Below are 20,854 nucleotides of genomic sequence, written 5' to 3' on the forward strand. Positions count from 1 at the left end.
ATTTTTCTGAACACAAGAATTGAAACCTGTAAACAACTCTTAGATAAAAACTAGAGGTAAATATTCATAATCTTGGATTTGGCCATGGATTCTTAGATGTGATACCAGATGCATGGGAAGCAAAGGAAAAAATAGACATTCTGAACTTGGTCAAAATAAAAAAAAAAACCTTTTGTGCATCAAGGGACATTATTGAGAAAGTAAAAAAGAACAATGCATATAATTGGAGAAAATACTTACAAATCACATATCTGGTAAGAGTCTTATTTCCAGAATATATAAATGATTACACAACTTAACATCAAAAAGAAATCCCAATTTAAAAATAGGCAAAAGACTCAAATACACATTTTTTCCAAAGAAGATATACAAATAATCAAAAAGCATATTAAAATATGTCATTAGTCATCAGGCAAATGCAAATCAAAACCCACAACCAAGTATCACTTCACACTCACTATGATAATTATATTTTAAAACAAGAAACAGATAACCACCATTACTAACAACAACAAAAAAGAAAATAAATGTTGGCAAAAATGTGAATAAATCAGAATCCTCATATATTTCTGGTGGGAATATAAAATGCTTCAATCACTGTGGAAAACATTTGACAGTTCCTCAAATGGTTAAAAACACATAATTACACTATTCCCCAGCAAATCTATTGAGTATATACTTAAAAAAGCTGAACACAGGTACTTAGATACGCGTACATATATGTTCACAGCTGCAGTATTTGTAACATTGAAAGGTAGAAAATCAGCTTAAATGTCTATCAATGTATGAATAAGTAAACAACTTGTTATATGTGCATGCAATGGAATATTATGTAGCCATGAAAAGTAGTGACCTACTTACACATGTTGCAACACAGATGAATCTTGGAAACATTAGGCTACAAAAAAGAAGCTAGACACAAATAGTCACACATTGTATGATTCAATTTGTGTAGAATATTCAAAGTAGGTAACTTGATGAAGCCAGTACACAGATTGGTGGTCGCCAGGGGCTAAGGGAAATAAGGAACTGCTAAAGGGGTTCAGGTTTCTATTTGGAGTGATGAAGCTATTTTAGAACTAGACGGAGTTGGTAGTTGCATGAGTTCTGAATCTCCTAAACAACACTGAATTGTTCATTTTAAAATGGTTAATTTTGTGCTATGTGAATTTTGCCTCAATTATATAAATTATATTGCAGAGAATTTTCCATCACCAAGCTTTTGGGCTATGTTCCTGAAACATATGATGCTTGGCATACTCAAATTCTTTTAGAAAATATGGTTTGCCTAACCATAAAAATGGTATTCAAAAATAATTTAAAAATTTGCTCGGGCGCGGTGGCTCACGCCTGTAATTCTAGTACTTTGGGTGGCTGAGGTGGGTGGATCACAAGGTCAGGAGATGGAGACCATCCATCCTAGCTAACACAGTGAAACCCCATCTCTCTTTTTTTGTTTAGTGTGCACTTTTATTATTTTTTTGAGACACAGTCTCACTCTGTTGCCCAGGCTAGAGTGCAATGGCATGATCTCGGCTCACTGCAACCTCCACCTCCCAGGTTCAAGTGATTCTCCTGCCTCAGCCTCCTCAGTAGCTGAGATGACAGGTTCCGTGGACAGCTAATTTAAAAGCTCTGTGCCATCAGTATTCCCTTCTGTCAAATGGGAAAGTGAAACCCCATCTCTACTAAAAATACAAAAAATTAGCCGGGCATGGTGGTGGGCGCCTGTAGTCCCAGCTACTCGAGAGGCTGAAGGAGGAGAATCGCTTGAACCCAGGAGACAGAGGTTGCAGTAAGCCGAGACCGCACCACTGCTCTCCCATCTGTGAGACAGAACAAGATTCCATCTAAATAAATAAATAAATAAAAATAAAAATAAATTATCACCTGTAGTCCCAGCTACTTGGGAGGCTGAGGTGGGAGGATCACATAAGCCTAGACTTTTGAAACTAGCCTGGGCAACAGAGTCACACCCAGTCTTAAAAAAATTAAACAATGTAAATAGAAAGTAGTAGAGGATATCTACTTCCAAACAAAATAAGCTACTGAATTTAAAACCTGCTTCTATAAGTAACTGTTTTTCAAAATTCCATTGTTTATTAGGAAATACCGATGCAGCATCATTATAAACTAAGATTATCTCACGTATTTCATGATATATAGGCTTTGCTTATTTAAAATTTCATTAAGAATTCTACTACTTGTAACTGAACATTTACACTTGCAAGTGTCTGAGCCTTTGACAGATTTATCATGTTGCTTTTGGGCACTGAGTTTCAGGCTTTACAATGATATTTAGAGAGATTAGAGTATACTTTAAAATGTATGGTTGCTTCAAGTTTGACATAGCGTTTCATATTAAATAGCAATTAGCAATTAACAAAAACATACTAATAAAGGGAGCTAGGTATTGACAGCAGTTTGGGGAAAAGATGATGGTGGCATGAACTAAGGTAGTAGAGTGAAGTGTAAGAAATAGTTTGATTTGGGTTTATATTTTGAAAGTAGAGCTGAGCTGTCAGGGAATAAAATAAATATCATCTTTCTTACATATTATTTAATTTTCAATATAATCATAAAATTCAAATTGATATGAAAAACATAATTGAGCATTACATTTAATGTCAAAACAAATTAATCACCAAAGAAAAAATTAAAATGCAAGTGAAGACAAAATATTTTAATAGAATTTGGACCAGAGATGGACATAATTTTTGAAATTCTCTTGTTTAGCACCGATTTTAAGTGTTGGCATCACAGACCCCATGCTTCAGTGATAACAACCCATAAATATTTGAGAGATGGCATTTCCTCAACCTCCCTTAATAAATAACTATACCATTAGGCCATCATATTTATAAGGGAAGTTGCCATATATCTTATTTAAATGTGTACTTATTTGTGGATGATTGCTGAGTGAATATTTGCTAAATCATATGACACTGTCAAGACGGACACTATGAAAAGATACTGGAATAGTGCGTTATATTACAGAATCATACAGATATGGCCACTTAATACATGGCACTGAATGATTTTTATAACCAATGTTTGTGATTTTTAAAAAACCAAGGCTTTTTCTTTAAAGACCCAGTTTCTTTCTTGGCTGTGTGACCAAGCCAATTTATTAAAATAATAATTCAGTACTTTGTTAACCCATACTGACATTAAGATGATTATTCATTACTACTAATTTTTTAATACAAATACAAGAAAATTTTGGCATACTTTTATTTCATTAAAGGAAAGTAATGGTATTAAAATGATGCTTATTGAGAGAATTTGCATTATAGCATAAAGTAATATGGTATTTAAAGTATACAATAGATACGTAAATATTTTTTCATTTTGCTTTAAGATATAAAATATAACCCAAACATTATTTGCATATATTGAAGTGGCTGATGAGGTAGAACATTGTTTGTTATTTTTAGCATACCTGTCTTAGTCCATTTGTGTTGCTACAAAGGAATACTTATGGCTGGATAATTTATGAAGAAAATAAGTTTATTTGTCTCACAGTTCTACAGGCTGTACAAGAAGCATACTGCCAGCATCTGCTTCTGGTGAGGGGCTGAGAGTACTTCCACTCATGACCAAAGGTGAACGGGTGCTGGTGTGTGCAGAGATCACATGGTGAGAAAAGAACCAAGAGAGGAGGGGTGGTGCCAAGCTCTTTTTTTACAACCATTTGTTGTGGGAACTAATAAAGCAAGAACTCATTCATTACCTTTGGTAACAAGCCATTCATAAGCGGTCTGCCTCCATGACCCAAACAAATCCCATTAGGCCCCATCTCCAACATGGGGAATCAAATTTCAAAATGAGGTTTGGAGTGTCAAATATCCAAACTATAGAAGTACCTGGATTGTTCAAATCCTTGAAAGTTATAGAGAAGAGGTGGTGCAAATTTTTGAACATGAATCTCAAAAGTTTCAAAGAACGTGGCAGTTGAAATGTCAGTTATTGTTCTCCATTTCAAATGCATTGAAATGTATTGCTAGTGGTTCAGGCTACTCTATAAATATCAATGCGAACAACAGCAACGAGGTGGTGGAAACAAAGTGACCACAGGATAGAAGGCAACAGGCCCAGTGTACAGGACCCTGAATCAGGAATGATCATCAAAAGGGATCACACAACCATTACAGGGACATGTTCTGCTTTAGCTTTCCTGGAAGCAGTTTGCGTCTTAAGGAGATGTCTGTCCAGGTTGACCTAAGAGCTTTAACATTAAGAATCATGGTCAATTTAGACTAAAAGGATTTTGCATTAACATAATTTACACCTTTAAGAACCTCTGTGACCCAGCCCTTATCTTTATCTCATCTCTATCTCTATCTCAGAGATGAGAGGAGCACTAGAGATATAGGAAAGCAGTGCATTTAGATAATTTATTTGGCAAAACCAGTAGCTCATTAGATTTCACAATCAGCAATTGAAAAATCTCTTGGCATCAAGGGAAAAACAGGAATAGAAATTCTTTTTTTTTATTATTATACTTTAAGTTTTAGGGTACATGTGCACAATGTGCAGGTTTGTTGCATATGTATACATGTGCCATGTTGGTGTGCTGCACCCATTAACTCGTCATTTAACATTAGGTATATCTCATAATGCTATCCCTCCCCCTCCCCCCACCCCACAACAGGCCCCAGTGTGTGATGTTCCCCTTCCTATGTCCATGGGTTCTCATTGTTCAATGCCCACCTATGAGTGAGAACATGCGGTGTTTGGTTTTTTGTCCTTGCGATAGTTTGCTGAGAATGATGGTTTCCAGCTTCATCCATGTCCCTACAAAGGACATGAACTCATCATTTTTTATGGCTGCATAGTATTCCATGGTGTATATGTGCCACATTTTCTTAATCCAGTCTGTCATTGTTGGACATCTGGATTGGTTCCAAGTCTTTGCTATTGTGAATAGTGCCGCAATAAACATATGTGTGTATGTGTCTTTATAGCAGTATGTTTTATAATCCTTTGGGTATATACCCAGTAATGGGATGGCTGGGTCAATGGTATTTCTAGTTCTAGATCCCTGAGGAATCGCCACACTGACTTCCACAATGGTTGAACCCCACACAATAATAATGGGAGACTTTAACACCCCACTGTCAACATTAGACAAATCAATGAGACAGAAAGTTAACAAGGATATCCAGGAATTGAACTCAGCTCTGCACCAAGGAATAGAAATTCTTAAGAGACCTGGGCTTCCTGCTTACCAGAGCAGGTGAAAACTTCATTGTTGTCTTTTTCTTTTGTTGACAGCTTTGTTAACATTTTAATTCAGATATCATAAAATCCACCCATTTAAAGGGTACAATTCAATGGTTTTTAGCATAATCACAGAGTTGTTCAGTCATCACCGTAATCAATTTTAGAACATTTTCAACACCGTATCTATTAATGGTCACTCCCCATTCTCTCCCACTCCTCATTTTCAGGCAATCATTGATCAACTTTTCATCTTATAGATGTGCCTATTATGAAAATTTTATACAAATGAAATAATATGTACTCTTTCTCAACTGACTTATTTCACTTAGCATAATATTTTCAAGGTTCATACATGTTGTACCATGTTTCAGTACCTCATTACCTTTTATTGATGAGTAATATTATATTATTACAGATAGGCAACATTTTGTTTATTCTTTCCTCTGTAGATGGATATTTGACTTGTTTCTACTTTTGTACCATTATAAATAATTCTTTTATGAACTTTGTGCAAACTATTATGTAGACGCACGTCTTCATTTCTCTTGCATATGAGCAGAATGCTGGCTTATGCAATAACTCTGTTTACCATTTGGAGAAAAGGCCTATTCTCCAAAGTGTACTCATATAGTTTGGATCCATGTCCTCGCCCAAATCTCCTGTCGAATTGTCACCAATGTAGGCGATAGGACCTGCTGGAAGGTGATTGGCTCATGCGGGCAGTTTCTCATGAATGGTTTAGCACCACCCTCCTTGGTCCTGCTCTCTTCCTCCTGCTTAGGCCATGTGAAGTGCTGACTCCCTGCTTTGCCTTCAGTCATGACTGTAAGTTTCCTGAGGCTTCCCCAGAAGCAGAGCAGGTGTCAGCATCATGCTTCCTGTATAGCCTGCAGAACTGTGAGGCAATTCAACCTCTTTTCATTACAAAATACTCAGTCTCAGCATTTCTTTATAGCAGTGCAAAAACGAACTCACACATGCACAGTTTACATGGCCACATAAATTTATGCAGATTTCAATATCTCCACATTCTTAGTCATACTTGGTTTTGCCTTTCTTTTTCACTACAGACACAAATTATGTATGAAGTCAAGTCTCTTTACAGTTTTAAATTGCATTTCTCTAATGACCAATGATCAGTGATCATGATCATGTTTCCATGTGCTTGTTGGCCATTCACATATCCTTTTTTAAAGAAATGTCTATTCAAATATTTTGCCCATTTTAATTAGATTATTTTTCTTTATTAAGTTGTAACAGTTCTTTACGTATTCTTGAGACATGTTTCACACCATATACATTATTTTAAAATATTTTCTCTCATTGTGGGTTGTTTTTCACTGTAGGATGGTGCTCCTTGAAATACATTTTTAAAAATTGATGAGACCCAATTTATCAATTTTATCGTTAATCTTTGTGCATTTTGTGTCATATCTCAAAATGTACTGACTAATCCAAATAATGAAGATTTACTTCTGTATTTTCTTCTATGTGGAATGCAGTTTTATCTCATAATATTGCAGTTTATGATCCACTTTGAGTTCATTTTTGTGAATGATGTGAGATAAAAATTCAACTTCATTCTCTTGCATGTTGTCCCAGCTTCATTTGTTGAAACAAAGTTCTTTCCTGATTGGATTATCTTGGCCTCTTTTTGAAAATCAATTGACCATAAATACTAGAGTTATTTCTGGATTCTTAAGCCTGTCCAGGTGACTTATATATCTGTGTTTATGCTAATACTACACAGCCTTGATTAAAGTTTTTCTTTAACATTTTTATTTTCTTTAATGATGATTGTAAATTGTAGCTAATTTTTTATTTCTACATCCCTATGGGATAAAAATGAAAACAGTTAAGCCTTTGTATTTTTCAAATAGAAGTTTACTTATCTGTGGAAAATACTGTTCTTGTCTATAGTTTCCCAGGCATTACTAACCCATGTTTGTAAAATTCTATTCAACGTGAAATTTCAGGTATTTCTGAGAAGACTAATTAACCAGCACATGGTTCTCTTGTTTTGGCATTATGCCCCACAGGTTCCTGAGTCTGACGTGGCAAGGTATTCATTTGTCAAAGTTTTATCTTTATAATCATTGGCCAAGTTTACATTTCTATTGTTTCTGAAAGTAAAGCTATTCACAGGTACACAGGAAATATCAGGGAAGAGTTAAGCTCTTTAGAAACCAGCCACATGTGACAGCAGAACAGCTACCTTGCTATTGCAAAGGGGAAGCATACAGTCTCTCTGAAGCTCTAAATGCCTCCTTTTAATGCCTGCTCCCGGTTTTCTCAATAGTTATCATTAGCAATATCTCAGATGTATTCAGAGAGATAAGTAGAATGACACTGATCTAGACCTCAAACAAGTTTGGCATGAACATGTATTTTATTTCATTTTGCTTTTTTTCTTAAATATACCTGTGTTAATCTGAAATTGAAGGATGTGTTTGTAACACATCTTGCCTACAAGACTCCCTTTGAATACACAGTTTAGTGCTAAGTAACCCTTTGTAGTAATGTCCTTGTCATTATCAGTAGCTGACAACTTTAAAAGGATCTAATTAATCGCAGTTATGCCTTCCAATGAAATGTTTCCACCTCAGTAGATTTTATCTAGTAAAAATGTGAAAAATAAACAGTCTCCTGGGTAATATTTCTGGGCTCAGAACTATCCTCCCAGCTACCATTAACATTCATAGAAAACAGAAAGGGAAGTACAACTACAAACAGCTGAAAGCCTCTGATTAGAAGTCTGCTTTCTTGCTAACGGTACGTTGCTGTACATTTTTTTAAAGTAGGAAATAATTTTTAACTTACGTTTCTGAAAGATTAAAAACTCTCTGAGGATCTCCATTCTCAATGGCATATGTTATTGAGTCTCCCTCTCGATCAGTTGCCTTCAGAGAGAAAACATAATTCAATTATCAAGTAATTGATATGGCGCCCACTCATTACAGAGTAATATAAAAGCTTGAAACTAATAGCATAGAATGTCCATGACACTGTTAAAGAATAAAGATTAAAGCATGGCCTAATGGCAAGGTGTAAAATTAAACATTTCATATCTGACCCATTTCTGAATATGTAATCCTACCTGGTGTGGAAATAATCATTTTCCCAAGGTTTACTTATTTAATTAACTTAATTAATGAATTTATTTTATATGTCTGTTTATAATTTAAATAAAAGCTGCTGGCTAGGCACAGTGGCTGAAGCCTGTAATCCTAGCACTTTGGGAGGCCAAGGTGGGCGGATTACCTGAGGTCAGGAGTTCAAGACTAGCCTGGCCAACATGGTGAAATCCCGTCTCTACCAAAAATACAAGAAGTTACCCAGGTGCAGTGGTGCATACCTGTAATCCCAGCTACTTGGGAGGCTGAGGCAGAAGAATTGCTTGAACCCGGGAGGCAGATGTTGCAATGAGCTGAGATCATGCCACTGCACTCCAGCCTGGGCAACAGAGCAAGATCTTGTCTCAAAAAAATAAAAAAAGTGCTAAACTATGTTTACAGTGTCAATAAAGTGTTTAATGTATATTCTTTTCTTCTGTTCAGAATATATCAAGATAATCATTCAAATCAGTCTAACTTTCTGGTTAAAAATCCTGAATTTATAGCCACAAAGCATGCTTCAAAACTGGGCTCCAATTGTCCTATGTGATTATTTCTGTGTATCCATTTCTAAAATGAGGACTATATAACAATACAAATGTTAATAGATGTTGAGAGGTTTAATTGAAATCATATACATCAAGGCACATAGACTAATATCTGGTACATTGTAAGCTTTCAATAAATATTAACCTTTTTGTTGGTTTTTCTTCCCTTCAACACCCAAATCAGAGAAGAAAACATAGTTTGACTTTGAGTTCTGAGTTTCTCTTGCCCAAAATAAAGATGTTCTTGTTTTATGGCACTGAGGTCTGGAGTTTTACCTTCAAAAACATCAAATCAGTTCTTTTTCCAGTGAGTCATTCTATCCTCTTATAAAAGACATGGATAAAGAAAGAAATTTGGATGCTATCAGAGAGTTGAGAGAATGATCTGCCTAAGCATGATGCTACAAAGGGGGGAAATATCTGATAAAGGTTCAGATGTATTTTATTTTTAGCTGACTAGCCTGGCAGAAACACCAGCCTCTCCACAGACAGGAACTGCCCTGGAGTTAGCAGGACCTGAGAGAGGAATAAGTATGTGAGTTTCCTTCAGTGACTAGATAATAACTGTCCCAGCCATAAGAGGCTGAGTGTGAAATTCCCTGTCCAGACAGGCAGGAACCTATTGTTCTTAGTGGTAGATCAGTTGGCTTTGACATGGATTACACAGTCCTCTTCACGGAATGTCCTTATCAGCTACCACAATGGATTGTTGGCCAGAAGCCTCTATCGGACCACATAAACTACAGAATCAAGGGAAACTGAAAATAATATTTCAGTCAGTATTAAACTACTGAATATTGACTATGTGCCAGGTTCTGTAAGAAAAGCTTTGCAAGATTATTTAATCTGTCTCTCATAAAAGTGATATATTCCTTCACATGGCTCCTACGACATCATATTGTCCTGCTTTCAATCCTCATATTATCAACTGTAGTTCCTCATTTTCCTTTGCTGATTTCTCCTCATTTTATAAGACTTATTTTATATTGGATTGTTCCGAAGGTTAGTCCTTGAACTTCACTTATTTAGTCATCCCATTCAATAGTGTAGCTATAAATACTGTCTATCTGCTGAAGACGGTCATATCTCTAGGCTAGCCCTTTCCTCTGGATTTCAGATGTTTATCCAATTGCCTACATGGATCCACATTAGATGAATAATAATAAGCCTCCCCAATTTAAAAGGTTAAAAACTCCAAATCTAGATCTCCTTTCTATCTTGACATACCTCAAAAAATAAAAGAAATTCAAACAATAATCTATTGTTTTCACTGCTTCATCATCTCAGTAAATACCTGCCACTCCATCCTCCTACTTTCTTGGGGCTCATAGCTACACTTTGAGGGCTCACTCTTACACTCCAATGCAACCCATCAGCAGATCCCACCAGATTTACCTAAAATATCTGCTGTATCTGGCTGTGTCTGAATTTCTTCTCTACCACCATCTTCCTCATGGATTATGGTAGTAACCGTTTTACTAAAGTGTTGCTTCTTCCCTTGTATCCTCACAATAGTCAATTTTTAATTCAGCAGACAAAAGTACTTGTTTTTCCAGGCCAATCTTTTATTTCTTTGGGGTAAAGTCTATTGCTTTCTCCCCCAGCTCCCCACCCTCCCCATGCCATACACACTAAAATAAAATGGAATAAAAACAGTAAATGAAGAAGGAAGTAATAAATTAGGGTAAAATAGTTTTGAAACATTCCATGTTAGTCAAAATCCAACATTTTATATTTCATTGAGTTAGTCATAATGGAAGCCTAGGAGTAGAAAATAAGAAGCAAACAAATTTCTAAGAATACACTCAATAAAATGGATAGTAGATGCTTGATATTTTTCCCTTGTATTCTGTTCTTTGCTAGATAGGAACCACAAATAATGATACTCAGCTAACATTTTGAAGAAACAGAGAATTATATCTGGAGTCTGTATCTTAACCCTAAAAAGCTTACACTGAACTTTTTCTGTTGTTTTTCTCTTGGTCAATAAATTTTACTTGTTATGTTGTTATAGATATGATCACGTTCTTTTGGTTTGTTTATTGATATGTGGTTGCTGTTTTAATTTTTTTCTTGAGAAACATTTTATAATCTTGTGTTTCATAAAAGCCAGAAGAAATGCATTCTGAAACAAGAAAGCTTCATGTAAACAATTTTAAGTCCAGATTAATATTGAATCTTTTATTATATCAGATCTACTCTAATATTTCATATCCTTTATGTAAGATGAGAGCAGAGTATTGTGTTGTTTTATTTATATTTATTGTTTTTATGTTAATTCCTTTCAATCCCAGAGGTAGCTTGAAATATTTCTTCAGTTTTATTTGACCACTCAAATACCTCAGTCTTTTAAGGATTGTGAATGTCAACAATTTGCCTACTTCATTCTTATGTGAGGTTATGCCCATATTGGGAAACTCTGAAGACTTAGAATTTAAAAGAAAATTCTTATTTGATTCCTTTCTTCATTTTTATCTTTTCACACAATCCTTTATTGGTGTTCCTGAGTCTGGGGTGGTATGATAATTAGGAAGTATTTATAGTTTTTCAGCCAAGGAAGCAAAAGGAAATGGTGTAATCTGCATCAAAGTTCTGCAATCTATCCATTGCATGAGTTAGCACTTGTATAGACAATATCATCTTTATTTGTCAATGTCCAAAGGTGAGAAATAATCCATAAAAGGAAAAATTGGAAATATCAACAGAAGCATTTACCCTTCAAGTATTAGGATTTGATTACGTGTGTATATGTGCCCTAAACATATTTCTATTAGCAATATTTAAATGTTTTCTATATATAAATCTAACCAGCCATCTCAAAATAACTTTTATAATGTGTCAGAAACCATATTAAAATTTTGCATGTCTTGTCTCATTTAAACCTAATAGTAACTTTACTGGTAAATAGAAAATGCATATGACTTCAATTATATTACTATTTCTGCCATCATTCCAACCAGATTTCTCTGTACTTTACTTAATTGAAAGATGCATCTTTTTTATCTAGAGATAGTAACAACTGTATCATCTTGAAAATGGGAGCATAGTGTTATTCAGTATTTTCCATAAGATAAGAGATATAAATTGCTTCTTTTTAGTGAAAAAACATTTTATGTGTTTATTTTTGATAAATCAAGTCATATCCGAGTCCCTTCTTCAAAGCCTGAGAAAAGTATGACAGCAGTTATCTTTCTGGGGCTTATTTTGAGCTTAATGGGAGAGATTCTGGAGCCAGCTACCTGGATTCAGCCTCAGCTGTACTATCTCTTCTCAGACAATGCACTCAAGTACAAAATGAGAATAATACTACTACTTACAGTAATCACTCATTAATTCAACCAATATTTATCGAGCATCTACACTGCGTTAGGCACTGAGGCTGCAGCAGTAAACCACACAGACAAAAATCCTGCCCTTATACAACTTACATGGTAGTGGAGGAAAATGAAATTAAAAATTAATTAGAATATTTTGTTTTCAGGTCTTTATACGTGTTGCTCAACTACAAAATATTTCACGAAGGACATATATGGAGAGCAGGGTGAGGATTTATACTTACATAGAAGTGATCATGACAGACTTATTGAAAATGTAAATTTTGGCCAATGCTTGTAAAAGGTGAAAGAATAAGTCATGTGGGGAAGAACATTCCAGGAAGAGGGCAGAACAAGTGATAAAGGCCGTGAGGTGGAAACAGGCCTAGTGAGTTTCAAGAACAGTAAGGAGGTTGTCAGGTCTGGAGGCAAGCGGCACGTGGAAGACGAGCTCCTTAGTTTACTTTGACCACTTTAATACCTCAGGTTAAACGAATAAATCATGTGTATTTTGGATAGCTGGCAAGTAATGCACTTTAGCCACTGGTTTGCTAATATATGGTTAATAACATGGTTAAGATTAAAGCAAGTCTTTCCTTTAATTTTTATTTAATTTAATATAATTTTACTTTTGCCTGAAGAACAAATGATTCCTTTAAAAATCAAAGCAATTACTCTTTCCAGTCCACTCAACCAGATTACTTGCAGAATCTGACTTAGAGTCCTTGATTTTTCAGAAGCACGTATAGGGAAACAAAAGTATTTATCCAAGGAAGCAATGTTCTTAGACACTGGCGAATGGAAAATTTGAAAAAGAAAACAAATTTTCTCTAAAGTAATCTTCTGTTCGTGTTAAAGATGAATACAGCCATCAAATACCATCTGGCAGAGTGCACTTTATGTGCAAGGAATGATTCTACACATTTCACAGGACATTAAGACAAAGTAACTGCCCTTAGGGATTCTAAAATAGATAAAAATCAATGGATTTGGATGATTTTCTCACTTAGGCAAACAAGTTCTGATTTATGTTATTAAACTACTTGAGAGCAACAAATAAAGCTTTCAATTCAGTACAGCAGTGTTTCAAAAAATGTATACATTCATTCCTGGTATTACATTTTTTGGCCTTTAACAAAATGTTATAATATTTAAATAAAAATTAATGAATATATTTTATTCATGTCAAGTACTGTTATTTTGTCATTCATAATGATAATATAAAATGTCATTTTGAAGTAAGTGTAAGTAAAAGGTCAGTTCATTAAATATTCCAAACAATACAAAATGAATAATATTATATAGAATATACATATAATATATATGAAACTTGGAAATGTAGCTAAATCTACAATGACAAAAATATAAATATGCTCGAAAATAAAAGGATGTTGGCAAACTGCACACAGGAGAGCCATAAAACAGCTCTTTTTCTTACAATACTGGTATGGATTAATGATCTTTTGCCCAGGAGGCAAAATAAAATGCCTTATGCTAAGAAGGCAGAGCAGAATCACTGCTGGTAGTGTTGAAAATAAATGGCATTTGAAAGTGAGCATTAATTTATTTGTCATATCCAGAGAAGTGTCTGTAAATTAAGAAGTCCTTAATAGGAAAAATATCTAGACTTCCGTTAGATTTAGGGAGACTCTATGAAGGCTTAGTCTCAAAAAATTTTTGTTGTACAAAATGGGTAATCTTGGAACACAAAGAGAGTTAATCAATTCTAAAATAAGCCTGCAACTCTAATTTTGTCCAGGGCTCAAGGAACAATCAACAAAATAAACTTAGAACTAATGTAAATATTCAAAATGATACATCCAAATAATGGTTACCATTATGTATTAAGCACTTTTAATATCCCATCTCATTTAATCCTCAGAACAATCTTCTCTGGAGAGCACTACAATCCCTATTTTATAGATAATAAAATCTTAAGCTTAAAAATTAAATAATTTGCCAAAGTTTACAAACTATAGAATCATAATTCATATTCTACGCCTTCTGAAACTCATTTTCTATCACTAGCAAAGTCCCCTATGTCCTAAACTTATCTCAATGTTCCCTTCACCTGCTTGCTTGAACCAACACCAAGCTCTTCTAAAGAACCGTAATTTCCCGATATCCCTTTTGATTGATGAGCCTCACAGTAGCCTTCTTGTTTCTCAGTGCCACTGCCAGATTATTCTTCTCGAAATGCATCAGCTTTAATTCTTATACAATAAGCATTATACTGCATTAACTGCTACTCTTCATTGTTAAAGTCATATTCCACACTATTTATCATCCTTTCTGTTTTTTGCTCATTGTCAATCTCTCTCTTTGTCTGTCATTGCTGTCATTGTCAACTTAATTCAATATCAAGGTTTCAAATAATATGTAAAATGCTAATGACTTCAAAATTGTATTTCAGTTCTGGGGCTGAGAGAGTCAATCAAGATCATGGCACTAGCAGATCCCATGCACCTTTCGTGGCCTGCAGACAGCTGTCTTCTCATTCTATATTTACATGGTAGAAACAGAGAGCTCTGGTTTCTTCATTCCCCATAAGGGCACTGAATGCCATTCATGAGGACTCCACTCTCATAGCCTAAGTATCTCCAACTACCAAATGTCCTACTTCTAAATACCATTACGTTGGGGATTTTGGCTTCAATATATGAATTTTGGGGGAACACAAACATTCAGTCCATAGCAGATGTCAAAAAGTCTATTCAAATACAGTATGGCCGATATTGAATTATTCTTCCTCTAACAGTCTTTTAATTTTGGCTAATGAAAAATCAATGTTTCCAGTTGCTCAAGCTGTATCTTAATACCTATTCTTAACTTCTACCTCCCCTTCCATATCCAGTTCATTAACAAATCATGTAGTTTTTAACCACCAAAATATAACCAGATTTAAATCACTTCTCATCATTTCTGGAAAGATCATTCCAGGCCTAGGATGTGCTGATAGAGCATATCAACAACTCTCCATAATTTTTCCCAGGCTTCCTCCACAGACCATTTTCAGTGCAGCATCCAGAATTATCCTTTGTTAAATTTGGTTGATTATGTCACTGCTATGCTCAAATTTTTAACTGTACCTAATTTCATGCAAAGTAATTATATCTATCCCTCTCCTATTACTGAATGATTTCATCTCTACTACTGTCTCTTTCTTTTACTTTACTCTGTAAATAGGAGTATTTTTCTTCTTCCTCAAACATACCAGGCAGGTCTAAACTTCAGGGTCTTACCTTTGCACCTGAAATACTTTTCCTCAGATACAACCATGGCTCATCCTCTCACCTTATTCAACTCTTTGCTGTAAGGTCACTTTCTCTGTGAAATAATCACTCTCAAATTGTATTTTCCCATGCACTTCCTCTCTAGCTTTCCTTCTTTCATTTTCCCCGTAACATCTTCCAAAATTCCACATAATTCACATATATTTTGTTAATTTTCTTCTCTATTAGAATGGAACCTTCATAAAAGCAGAAATTTTGTCTTCTTCGTTTACTATGATATACTAGCATTTTTAGTTGTGACACAATAAGAAGTTAATATTTACTTGTAATTTGGTCCTTGCAAAGTTATAAGCCTTAATGATTACATTATAATGAGAAAAATGAATGAAAGAATTTTGGAAAAATGCAAAAGGAAGGTATTAAGTGGATACAAGTCTCTCCCTGCTCCTGTTTTCATTGGGAGGCAGGAAAATGCACACCTCAGGAGGGGAGGGCATGGGACATTCTGGCTTCTCCCTGATTTATAAGACTGCAAGGATAAACTAAGTCCAGGAAACTCAATCAGAGCTCTGTTCTGTGTATGCACATTCTTCCTCAGTATCATAAACGGCCTTCCTTTGTACCTCCTATGACTGGGAGCAGAACTTTAATGTACTGAAGGAAGTATAGCATTTCAATTGTATCTGGTACTTGAAGCAACTGAATTTACAGTAAAACAAAACAAAACAAAACAAACAAAAAAAGAAACCCCACATGCTTTCTACCTATTGTATATACTCTGTGTGTCTCTATTAATTGCTTCCAAACTTGACAGAGAAAATAAAGTTGTGTGTGTGTGTGTGTGTGTGTGTGTGTGTGTCCTATTCTACATTCTCAGAATACTTGTCCTAGGTTAAACACATTCCAAAAGACTGTTAGGGAACAGTTTGTTCTGGGCACACTGATATAAATATTTTAGTTATCTTTATTTATAATTATTAAAAGATTTGCTTATCACCTTCATGAATATTAGACATGAATATTCATTGCTAACATGAATGGCACAAGATAAAGGAGATTATATGAATAAACTATATGAAACCAGGAAGCCTTTTGTCATCTGGAATGATGCTGAAAAGATGATTCCACAAGTATGTATTTAGCCCAATTACTCATAGTTTTTATTGCCCAATACTAACTGTAACATTACTCTGAGAGCTGTCTCTAGAATAGGGTTTGGTTTGCCTAAATTGAACTTAAATAAAAATGTTGTCAGGCCTCTGAAAGGACAAATCTTACTTGCTAATAAATATACCTGTGCATAGTAGTATTTGGCATGAGACAAACTTTTCCAAACTTTCTATGAAGGTTTTGACAGAGAATCCTAGCCCTCTTTTACTACTACTTATTGGTGGCTATTGATACTTAGAATCTAATTATCGTGGAAAGACAATTGGCTTTGGTCAGTTTACAGCCCTCAACATTTAATGACAAACCAAATAGAAAAAAATCAGAATCAACATTTCTATCATTATAAAAATTTCTTCATGATACAGCTCTTGTCCAGATTTATATAAATAGAAGTTTATTTGTTCTTTGTTTTAGAACTATGAAAAACTGGACACCTATGAAGCAATTTACTTAAACTCTTAGAATTTAGTTCAAGGTTTTCTCAAAGCTTTCCTCAGAGCCTACTCACTTTTCTAACTAGTTAGATTTCTCAGCCTTCACTATATGAAAACCAGGTATGTAAAATAATAAAGTTATCCGGACACAGGCAAACAGTGAATGAAATCAGTACATAGTGAATGGCTTGACAGCTGTGAGAGAAGTAGACAGAAAGCGCACCTTAAAAACAATAGACACAGGCTGGGTGCAGTGGCTCACGCCTGTAATCCCAGCACTTCGGGAGGCCAAGGCAGGCAGATCGCGAGGTCAGGAGATCGAGACCATCCTGGCTAACATGGTGAAACCCCATCTCTACTAAAAATACAAAAAATTAGCTGGGCATGGTGGCGGGCACCTGTAGTCCCAGCTACTCAGGAGGCTGAGGCAGGAGAATGGCATGAACCCAGGAGGAGGAGCTTGCAGTGAGCCGAGATCACACCACTGCACTCCAGCCTTGGTGACAGAGCGAGACTCCGTCTCAAAAAAAAAAAAAAAATATATATATATATATATAATGAAAAACAAACAAAAAAATAGACACGACAAGCATAGTTATCAGAGATGAATTGTCCATTAAGCCCCACACATCACAGCACTACTTATAGATAAAAATATGGAATCCAATTTAGGAACTATTAATCACACAATATTCTGAATTAAATAGACAAAAACAAAGCATTTATTTGGTGCCCATTATAAACAATATATGTACTGCTAGAAATGAGAAATAATGTAAAACTATTCAATATAGCCCCTATCTTGAGAAAATATTAATCTTTGTGAAATAAACATTGAGAAATAGTGTTCACTATACTCTGGTTAACTGTGCATTCGTAAAAATAATCCAGGTCTAGTATCTACAAGATTAAGAACTTAGTCTTAATTCTCTCACTTTTAGCCACCTAGAGTCTAGGGAACTAGCGTGTATCCCTAGACCTCTACTCTAAATCATAAAATGAAATAAAAAATACTTCAAGCATCTACTTTATGTAGTAGATATAGAATCAGATGAGATAATAGATATTTAATACACTTCAGAATTCCATTCAAATAGAAGGTATTGCTCAATGGTCGGGCACGGTGGCTCATGCCTGTAATCCCAGCACTTTGAGAGCCCAAGGCGGGCAGATCACGAGGTCAGGAGTCTGAGACCAACCTGAACAACATGGTGAAACCTGTCTCTACTAAAAACACAAAAATTTGCCGGGCGTGATGGTGTGCACTTGTAATCCCAGCTACTCAGGAGGCTGAGGCAGGAGAATCGCTTAAACCCGGGAGGCAGAGGTTGCAGTAAGCCAAGATCACATCATTGCACTCCAGCCTGAGTGACAGAGCAAGACTCTGTCTCAAAAAAAAAAAAAAAAAAAAAAAGTATTGCTCAATGAATTAATTTAATAGTTAAAATCTTAGGCTTTGGAGTGAAAAGAAATAGGAATGAAATGAGACTCTTTCACTTATAAGCCACATCCTCTTTCAGCAAGATTTAAGGTATTTATATCTCAGTGACATCATTCTGATACTCAGATAAAATGGCACAAGGCTGTCATGATGATAGAATGAAAGAGTTCATAGCTAGAATTCAGCATAGTGCTTAGCATGCATTTACTAAACTCTTACTATTGATGTTAATATTTAGAAAGAAGAATGCACAATAGAATTCAGGCAAAAAAATCTATTTGTAAAGCAGTGTTTCTTAAAGAGACTACACACTCTGTTATCAATAAAACTCTCACTTCTGGAATACTCAGCAACATATAGTAAGTGATATGATACCATATTAGCAGAGATAGTACATCAAATTCCCGGCAACCACTTAAGGTTGGGGGGGATTTTTTTTTCCTATTCTTAGACACAAAAATTTTCATCTGCAAGGTTACATGTATACTTTAGCACTGCTTGTTCTCCATGTCCACTTTATTTACTGATAAACAGAAAGAAAGATCTCCAGTTAAGGTCTGAAAATGTGTCTAAGATAGGTAGATATTGGTTGATATGGTTTGTCTGTGTCCGCACCCAAATCTCATCTTGAATTCCCACGTGTTGTGGGAGAGACCTGGTAGGAGACAATTGAATCCTGGGGGCAGGTCGTTCCCATGGCTATTTTTGTGATAGCAAATAAGTCTCATGAGATCTGATGGTTTGAAAAATGGTGGTTTCCCTGCCCAAGTTCTCTCCACTTGCCTGCCGCCATGTGAGACATGCCTTTCACCTTCCACCATGATTGTGAGGCCTCCCCAGCTACATGAACTGTAAGTACAATCAAACCTCTTTCTTTTTTAAATTGCCCAGTCTCTGGTATATCTTTATCAGCAGCTTGAAAATGGACTAATACATTGGTCAACTATATTGGCAGTGGATGGTGGGCAGGGGAACATAAACAAATGTTTATAAACCTGGCCATCAACACTTTGAGCTAAAAAAATGACAAATGAGTGAAATACACAATTCACAACTAATACTTAGCATGTATTATTTTAAGCAAATTAATAGATCAAACACTAACATAACCTCTTAGTATATTTTCAGTTGATACATATATGAAAAAGTAAAAATAAGCAGGATTGGAGCACATAGCAGAGACACTTCTCCAATGGCAAAGTGAGGAGCTACATTGACCATTTCCCAGTAAAACAATCACAACTGCTAAAAAAGAAACCTTAAAAATTAAAGTCTCAGCCAGGCACAGTGGCTTATGCCTGTTATCCCAGAATTTTGGGAGACTGAGACCAGAAGATTACTTGTGGATAGAAGTTTAAAAACAGCCTGGGCAACATGGTGAAACCCATCTATACCAAGAAAAAAAAAAAAGATATGAAAATTAGCTGTGTGTGGTGTTGTGCAACCATAGTCTCAGCTACTTGGGAGGCTGAGGTGGGAGGATCACTTGAGCCCTGGAGGTCGAGGCTGCAGTGAGCCATGACCACACCACTACACTCCAGCCTGGGCAACAGAGTGAGACCTTGTCTCAAAATAATATTAATAATCATAACAGTAATATAAATAAAGTTTTAAAATAGTCTCTAAATACTGTTCTAAAGACATATGGCAAGTGGAAAAATATTTATTCAATAAAACCTATTAAATTTCACTAAGAATTGTGAAAACTGTTTTTAGTGAGTTCACTAAGAACAGCCTGTCTTTCTCCCTTTCCAAAAACCTATCCAGCACAGCATAATGAAGGCATAGTCAAGAACATGGGACTTCTTCCTCACAGCTTCAGTCTGAAACTAGGGTATCTGCCCATGAAAGGCAGGCCACACGATTTCTTATCACCCCCAGCAACGTGCTGCAGTGGCTGAGAAGTCTGATGTTTCTGGTGGGCCTTATGGACAGGAATGGAGAAAAAGGCATTTGCCAAGTCAATGGATGCATATCAGGTACCAGGAGATGTGTTAATTTGCTCAAGCAATGAAACCACATCTGGTACAGAAGCTGCAACTGGAGTCACCACTTGATTAAGTTTACAATAGTCCACTGTCATTCTCCAAGATCCATCTGTCTTATGCTCAGGCCAAATAGGAGAGTTGAACAGGGATGTGGTGATTACCACCCCTGTAGCTTTCAAGTCCTTGATAGTGGCACTAATCTCTGCAAACCATCCAGGGATGTGATACTGTTTTTGATTTACTATTTTTCTAGGTAGAAGAAGCTCTAATGGCTTCCATTTGGCCTTTCCTACCATAATAGCCCTCCAGTCAGGGAGCCAATGTGGGGGTTCTGCCAGGTTCTAAGTATGCCTATGCCAATTATGCATTCCAGCACTGGGGAAATGA

At 35.6% G+C, this 20,854-nt stretch overlaps 1 protein-coding gene across 9 annotated transcripts in view; it reads right to left on the reverse strand.

Moving 5' to 3' along the window:
- The window catches only part of PCDH15 (protocadherin related 15), a 1,819,045-nt gene that overhangs the window by 292,448 nt on the left and 1,505,743 nt on the right, over nucleotides 1-20,854 (reverse strand). For all 9 annotated transcript variants that reach the window (XM_055274344.2, XM_055274341.2, XM_055274340.2 and 6 more), the window contains one exon: nucleotides 8,047-8,126. In XM_055274344.2, the coding sequence (XP_055130319.1) occupies nucleotides 8,047-8,126 (80 nt within the window). The remainder of the gene's footprint in view (nucleotides 1-8,046; nucleotides 8,127-20,854) is intronic.

Source organism: Symphalangus syndactylus, chromosome 4 (assembly GCF_028878055.3).
Source record: "Symphalangus syndactylus isolate Jambi chromosome 4, NHGRI_mSymSyn1-v2.1_pri, whole genome shotgun sequence".
In the NCBI taxonomy this organism is placed as follows: Eukaryota; Metazoa; Chordata; class Mammalia; order Primates; family Hylobatidae; genus Symphalangus; species Symphalangus syndactylus.